General features: G+C 37.0%; 1 protein-coding gene across 1 annotated transcript in view; it reads right to left on the bottom strand.

Annotated features, from left to right (window-relative positions):
- Nucleotides 1-7,094, bottom strand: part of LOC109541121 — a gene marked incomplete in the record, with an annotated part of 13,833 nt that extends 6,739 nt beyond the window's left edge. The window contains 1 exon segment of the mRNA XM_048670638.1: nt 6,669-7,094. Coding sequence (XP_048526595.1) covers nt 6,669-6,779 — 111 coding nt within the window.
- Between the last annotated feature and the right edge of the window lie 1,496 nt (nt 7,095-8,590).

Below are 8,590 nucleotides of genomic sequence, written 5' to 3'. Positions count from 1 at the left end.
TGTAAGCGTTCAAGCAAACCACTTCTGAAGATGCAAGCCACTCGTGCTTGCGAAACGTCAAGAAGAAATTCTACCGAACGACGGCCTAAAAACCCGGAAAACCCATTAGTTTTTTGTTAAGTGTGTGGTTTGGACAATTGCTTTAGTGAAAGCAAATGCCCCTTTGATTTGTGCCAATCTTAGATCTTGCCATGCTCCTTAGAAAACGCCTTAGAAGAGCAACACCCTAGAAAAGCAAATCGTAAAATCAATATTTCCTATTGGACAGCATCATACCCCGATATATATCCCATTGATTGTAGTTGGAGCTCGGTTTAACCAATCGCGCACAAAATGTTGCACAACAAGGAAAAGGGTCTGTGCGAAAAGGTATGATTTGCTTCAAATATACGCCCACTGAACACGCAAATATTCTGATAGTGCGCGTAAATTAAATAAATTGTTTGAGCAGAGTAGTAGGATTTAGGGTGCCAGGGTTTTGAATTCGAGAAAACCTCCCTATCCAGGGAGTTGCTAAAGCAACAGAATCTGATTGCAGTGGCTCTTAAGCTACTTTTTTTTGCAAAATCATCCGAAATTTCCAAAATAAAGTTTTTCTTGTTAAATCTTATCCGTTATCGTAAAAACGTCTCTAAGCTGCTCCACCAATTCGGGAAAGTTTCGGAGAAAGTTAACATGCATATTTCTGTTGAGAAACGTTGGGAGTCCTGAAGAATAGAAATTGATCACACATTATAAACTTCAGGTACTAAGCAATTTCACGAGGAAATGGGCCACCGTGTATATTTGAGCGGTAAACTTAAAAGTACTATGGATCATATTTTAGTTGGGGCATTTGTCATTCAAAAAGTGAACAATGTTGTGGTCGTTCTTCTCGTTTTGGACAAAGCAGATGATTAATACGATCAGTATAATTATAACGATCTTCGTAAATGCGAAGTATTCGGCCCGGCGAATTCTATGAAAATGTTTGACAAATCGGCCCAGTATTAATGAAAAGCAAATACCTGAGGAGTATTTTAAAGACTGTCCAACCAAAGTATGTCGAGAACGTAGGGAACAATAATTAGTAATTCCCTGTATAATTTAATGGGTGGTCGCCGTATTTGGTCTCAGCGCGAATCGAAACAAGATTTATGACAACAGAACAAGAGGTACGTAATTAAAAATAACATAATAAAGTGCTGTCCATCACTTGCTTGCATGTCTCTGCAAAAACGTTTGATGTCTTACGGACAAATTGACACTCGCACAACACCATCAACTTCAATCAACACACCATTTGTTCTTAGTTGCGGTAGTTCTTTGGAAAAACATCAGTGTGCTGATGATTTTTTTCACAATTTGCGCGTAAACCTGGCTTGCGACATGGTTTCTAAACCGAAAAAAGTGAGACGGTGCAGGTCAAAGAGAACAACCAAACCATCGCGAAAAATTGTTCGGAAATGTTGGGAAATAGCATTCAAAGCAATTGCTACCATTCACTCAACTCGCCCTCTTATTCCATCTTAAAATAATCGACTGATGCAAACAATTTGGAAGGGAGATTTATTGATTACTTCCACTACTAGTAGTGAATAACTAATCGGATGATTAACAATGATTTTTGCAACGGTAACAAATGAGTCAAATTGAAAGATGAAATGGAGCATGGTCGATGCAGGCCTGAAACAAATGGCATTTTGCTCAAGTGTACTGAATATGTCGATTATTCATTAACGGAAAATAAATAATTTGCTGTTATTAAGCAGAAATATGTATGTCAGTAGAATGGAGAACATGGCACATTTTTGCGTTAAGCATACATGTTGCGTTAAGTAGATCTTAGTTCATAAAGCATCAGATGGCTGACATGTCGCTCGTTTAAATAGCGGCGACAATATTCAGATTTTCACATGTGCTTAATAGGGCGTGTTTGGTCAAGTATCATTTGCTGTGAGAACGGTTATGACACTTTATTAGGTGAGATATGAGTGGGATTAAAACATATTTTCAACAATCAACGCTTTTTTTTTATTGAATTTGTTGAAATGTCCTAGTAATTTGAATAGAGAAGTGAAATCTCCAATATAAACCGGTTCAAGTAGACAATAAAACAGTTGTTTTGAGAGATGTTTTAAAGTGATATAGCTATAGTGAGTGCTTAAATTGATGCAGTCACTCTGTTATTACTTGTTCTTTGTGGAATGTAATTGCCGTCTTGCAGAATGCAGTAGAAAATCAATTATGGTCGTGAAAAGGTACACCTTGACCAATGAACTGAGATTTCGATGATGTAGGTCAGTTCAGCACTCTTTTGTGTATGTATGCGTTTCTATTGGTCGGTTTGTTGGAGCGTCTTTGCTTCTTAGTACCAGAGGTCAGTTTCGTGTATGATTTATTATTGCCGTGCTTCAAGAGCGCAGCTCGAAATACTCAGTTTGCTAATTCAATCGTTTTTTCCCATGTTTTCTTGGATTCCGCCTAATTGCCCCCAATAACTTGTTCTGATTCCATATATTTATAATTTGCGAAAATGATACGTATTATTAGTCGTAAATTACCACTTAAACTACAATGTGAAAAATACGTCTACATTGTGATTAATTCGTAATTACCACGAATTAGTAAGCGAGTTGGAAAAATCTCTTAGCGCAAACTGTGAGTGAAGATTATGAATCCAATGACACCCCTGCAAGCCTGCAATGGCTGGAGAAATTGTATTATGATATTTTTTTCCGAAAAACTAATTTTTCCTAATGTTGCTAATCTAGTTCTTGCATCGCAATAATCACCATGCCATTAAAACCATATTTGTCCGGACAATTCACAAAATGCATTGACCTGTAAACGTGAACGACTTCTATATCATAATCATTTAAATACAGCTATAAAATTAATGGAATACTGATTATTGTTCGATAACTTTCAATCCCGTTAATCGCCGATTTAATTGATCTTCTTGGGGTTTAGCAGAATATTGCAACTTTTACTAATGATCTATTTTTATTCAAGTGCAGGTACACCAGTTGAAAAATAACTCATCAGTGAAGCTTATTTAATTGATTAATTTCCATAAGTAATGATAGGTATTACTTTACCTACTGCCAATATAAATTTGTTATAAAGAGGAAGAGAATGAAAAGAAAGCGTTTCTTCACTGGACTCTCTGTTAATTATTTCGGATAAAGAGGTCGAGATTGATATAAAAACCGCTACAGATGAAGCTTGCATTATTATAAAAACAAAAGCAAGCCGCGACCGGATGGAAAAGGGAGACGCAAACGAATATACATATACATTATTATTTAAGATCTGGATGGAATAAAATGCAAATTGCGATTTTTCCACAAAACCTCTCAAAGGGTAATAGTAGATTTCACAAGCGTTCCGCACTCTGCAGTTTAGATGAAGTCAAATAATGGTATTTGCGGTATTTTGCGTCGCTATCCAACGTCCAAGCACTGTTATTTAGATCATTCCTGGTAGTAAATAAATGTATCGATATTGAAATAAACTGCTAGTCCGGCAATTGCGAATTAAACCGGTCGACGTTTACTAGAAAAAAATCTCCCCCAGAAGATGATGGGAGTAAGAACCTTGCAAGGTCGATCTGATTGCTCATCTCAACTAAGATATCTGCGCGGCCAGTCCCTTATTTATCTAGCCGGTTTATAAGGTGTTTCGTTCAGAATTTTTGTGCTCCCTAAAAGAAATTTTCCACACTGTGTTCAGTAGCCTCCCCAAAACTTAATATAGGTTTACCCATTTTATGCTTGGGAAAGTAAAGAAAAAAAAATATTCAGATGGAGACGAAAATTTTAATAATATAAAGATTAAACCGTGAAATATCTATCGGTGAAAACCAATAGCATTTAAATGTCCTCCACGGGACCTCCTGCAGGCCTCAATCCTTTTGAGGTAATTTTGAATGACTTTTCGGCACAATACCGGTAATATCTTGGTCATAACTTCACGGATATTGGCTTTCCGTTGCTCGAGAGTTTGAGGATTGTTGGCGTAAACACGATCTTTCGCATAGCCTCACAAGAAGAAATCTAACGGTGTTAAGTCGCAGGATCTTGCCGGCCAATCGACATCACTCAATCTCGAAATTACGCGTCCTGGAAATTTCTCTTTCAATAGGGCTTTAACTGCCAGTGTTGTGTGACTCGTTGCCCCTTTTTCCAGATCACAATCTTCAATTTCTCTCCAAAAGTAATCGGTTAACATGCGTCCATAGCGCTCAGAATTGACTGTTATGGCTCTTCCGTGATCGTTTTCAAAAAAATACGGGCTAATAACACCACCGGACCATCATGCACACCATATGGTCATTTTTTCAGGTTGTAAATGCCCTTTTGCGATCACCTGAGGATTTTGAGAGCCCCATATACGGCTGTTCTGTTTATTCACGTATCCACCGAGCGAAAAATGAGCCTCATCGCTGAACAAAATTCGGTTCGAAAAATCATCATCAACGGCTTGTTGTTCAATCACCCAATTTGCGTATGTTCTGCGTTGCCCATAGTCTTGAGGCTTAAGTTCTTTGTACAGGAGCTACAAATCCAATTTCAAAATTCTCCACAATGAGCCGTAAGACAAGCCCAAATGTTGAGTTGAGCGAATTCGGGTCTTTCTTCACACTTTGAGCAACAACAGCGACATTTTCAGCTGAACAGATGTTGCGATGATGCACAAGCCTTATAATATCAGTAGCCGATCCAGTCTCTTCAAATTTTTCCAATTTGTTCGAAATTGTTTGCTCTTTGGATTATATCGACCGTAATCTGCTCGTAAAGCCCTAAACGTTGATACAACAGGATCACCATTTTTATAATAACATTTAATAATTTTGCCGGAAGGCATTATAAATTGAACGCTACTTATACGCAATAGCGCAATTTTAGCTAATTAATTATTTCTTAGCGTAGCTACTGATCTTCAGATATTTAAAGAAAGGCATTAAATATGCGAAGTGCTACTGAATAAATGCGTAGCGCGGTTCAAGAAGCAGTTATTCCGTTTCCCGTTTTTTATTAATTCTTCCTGCGTTTTAGTTGACTTATTTAATCAGCTAATGAATATTTTATCAAGTAGCTACATGTCGTCGGCATATATTAATTACGAAAAAAAACAAGTTCTTTTGAAGTAAAACCGCAGTTTTGTGCCAAGCATTTTGTCGGAGCCTTCATCAAAATTAAGGGCGAACCATTAAAAAGACGCCTTAATCTGATCGCTGAAGCACAGTGAGCATTGTTATCTTCGATGAAGATGGAAAAATATTTGACGCATGACATACTAATCCTGAACGAATCAAATTTGCTGTGCAAAGAAAAGGCACAGGATTAACAGGCGGCGATTTCGCCTACTGATAACTATTGCAAAACGCTTAAGAAGATTAAGCTTAAACGGAAAAAAAGCAAAATTTGTCACAGCCAACGTCTACGAACTAATAGCACTCCAGACACTCTTTGTTGATTTGCCAACTGTTGCTTCTGGTTATTCACACTTACAACAATGTAAACCCCAACAAGGACAATTTATGCAAACTGAGACAATACTAAAGTGCCCACTGAAAGTACTTGGAAAATGTCTACGAAAATAAAACCTGAAACTAAATGGGATTTAGTTAGTATTCCTAGTGGGCTTGCTACTTCCGCTGATGAACAATACAGGCGAGTGAAAAGTAGATTTTTATTATTATAATATTTTAAACAAATTCATTTGTGCATTCTCTTTCGCTGGCCAGTAACACATTTCAGCTTTGCTTGCTTTCCGCAATGTGAAATATTAAACAGGTTAATTGTTGCTAATTTGATGCATTTTTTGCATGTTTGTAGTTGTTATTACAAAAGGTGTGAAAACTTTGCAGGCTCATAGCAGCTCGACTTTGCAGCGTCAAGTTCGTTCTTTGAAGGCACTGAAAATGTTCTGCATTTTTCAATAGTACTCTTTTTATGTAACTTCCGTTTCCACTTGAAAACTGGTTTTGTTTAAAAGTATGCACCTGTAAGTGTCCACGCCACTGACAAAGCTCAGAATATTTATATCAGAAAACCTTTTTAGAGCAGTTTTAGCAATTTAATTAAAAGAAACTAAGCGTTTGAATTTATATTAACATTCCAGCAGGAATTGTATTGGCGTTCCAAATATTTAGGGTGAGTTTGTTAAATAAAATTAATAACGTGTTGTGGAAGGAAATTGATAAAAATTGATCAAGTCGTGATTTTTTAAAAAACTGCTTCTGCTAGCTTGCCGTTTTTATTAAGCATTTATCAATGTAAGAAATAACGAGAATCATGACCAATTAAATATTACTAAATTTATTAAACTACTGTTATACCTGATAATTAGTCGCTGAAGCGGCTTTAGAGGAAATGCCCTGGAACTAAGATTTTATTGCATACATTTTTATTTTGTCGGTTTTTTCTGTGATGTTTTTTTAGTATATGGGGATATAAAAAATCAAGAAAATACCCCATTATTGTGAGCTCCCAGGGGGGCCGCGCCAGTAGTGCGCCTGATGTGAATTTTTGCGGTAAAAATATTTCAAAGTGAGAAAACCACTAAGAACTTGTTTGAATTGAGCAAATTCAGCACAAAAATGCAAATTTCCAGTCTCGCTTTTCCTAGTGCCTTTATTGATTTTTTCATATGATTGCCGATAATGAAACATTGAAGCTTACTGCAATTGGGCGCAAAGTTCCCCTGTGAACATTCTGGTACAGACTGCCTGGAACCAAATGATGCCGATACTTGGATGGTTCCAGTTGGGAGCCGCAACTAATGTTCTTCATGTTATACACTGTCACTAGAACCCACAGGAGCGAAAATTCCAAAAATCATTACCGGCAAATGATTACATTTTTGTGATCGGTAGAAAGTTACGTAAGTTAAAGCGCTCTTCAGACGCGAAGCGAACGCTCCAAAGCGGATTTACTTTATGCCGGTATCTACGGTTAGTCAATGTTTGTTAAGGTCTTCGCGGGTCTTCCTTTTGCTGTAGCAACTGGAGGTGGGCTGATAGTGACCACTGATGCACCAGCATAGACAAGATCAAAGTTTATATGGCTATTATGTTTGAAACTATGCAGGGTAACGAGAATTGAGAACCTTGCGACATTGATAAAACCTATAAGCAACTAACGTTTATTGCCAATTTAACAGTCGGTTTTGCCGGATCATTTCTCAAGGCGTCAGCTTCTTCTTTGTTCTTGCGTTGAGGCTGACTGCAATAGTACGGTGAAGATGCATGGAGTTGAATGAGAGTTGGGTATTGATTCAATTAGCATAACTATCTCTGATATGTTTCCAAAACTGCCGAAAGTTGTCATGAAAATTATCTAACTGTTCCAAGCACCGTTACTGGCGAGTAACAATCATTTGCAAGTACACCATACCTATTTGCCAGTAAGCCAGTAGAGTATAATAGCAGTAAATACAATGCGTCATTGTTATAGCCCATGCAGAGCCAGTAGAACTATTCGACAAAAAGTATCCTTAACACGATTCACGAAAACCTTAGCTCAATTTTACTTGTTGACTTTTCATGGTTCATTTCACTTAAAAACTGGCCATGCAGTTTCTTTCGCGTCGATCAGGTATTGGATATGGTAACGGTTTCGGAATATCGATGCTTTTTTGCTACAATTAGATTTTTTCATCCAAGCTCATAGTCTTCAAAATACACGTGCCACTATTCCACACAGATTTCTTTGCTTTGAAGAATTTATTATCCATCTCATCATTCAATCTCAACTTTGCTAAAATCTGAAAGCTTTTTTTATAGATTTGATGAATTTATGCACTTTGAACATTCCCAAAAATCCGAAGCCATTGCAATAGTAGGCCCTTTTGCATCCTTGTTGCCTCTTGGAGTGTAAACTAGCTGTAAACTCCAAATGTTTGTTTTTTACAAACCTGCTCTAAGCCTAATGGGGCCATTTATACGAAATCTTCAAACCACCTAACTTTACATGCATTAAACAGGTAGAGTTACATCAATGAAATGCGGTTTTTGATCTAATTTACCTAAGAAGTTTGAAAATATAGTACTAGGACTGTACATCGGGCACTTGTTCTAGATGGGCATTGAACCTGAGTCATTCTTCGAGTTGTGAGCGGCTTTTCCTATTTCTATGAAGATATTTCTATACTGCCTAACTCTATCGGCAATATGAAAATCTCTCTTAAGGGCTTCCATCAGACTATTACCTCCTGTTTTTTTTCGTTTAGTCACTGCTAAGTCCGTTTTTTAACAGAGAAGATGCATTTAAATTTTCAGCAGTTATATTATTTTCTTTCCTAAGTTCCAGTCACAGTGTGAAACTAAAATTTTTTTTGTATATCGTTTATTTCGTTACGTTTCGGCGAGACAACAGCGCCATCATCAGATTTTAAAATTCATTCAAACTCATAATTGGTAAACATTATATTCATTTAGGTCTTTGCTGTCTTTTACAGCAAGTTGTCTCGCCGAAACGTAACGAAATAAACGATATACAAAAAACAATTTGGCTGTAAAAGACAGCATAGACCTAAATGAATATAATGTTTACCAATTATGACTTTGAATTAATTTTAAAATCTGATGATGGCGCTGTTGTCT

This window comes from Dendroctonus ponderosae, unplaced genomic scaffold, assembly GCF_020466585.1.
Source record: "Dendroctonus ponderosae isolate FM_Combo_2020 unplaced genomic scaffold, Dpon_F_20191213v2 Dpon_F_20191213_1, whole genome shotgun sequence".
Taxonomy (NCBI): Eukaryota; Metazoa; Arthropoda; class Insecta; order Coleoptera; family Curculionidae; genus Dendroctonus; species Dendroctonus ponderosae.
The sequence above is the reverse complement of the archived record's forward strand: the minus strand, read 5'-3'. Positions and strand labels throughout refer to the sequence as shown.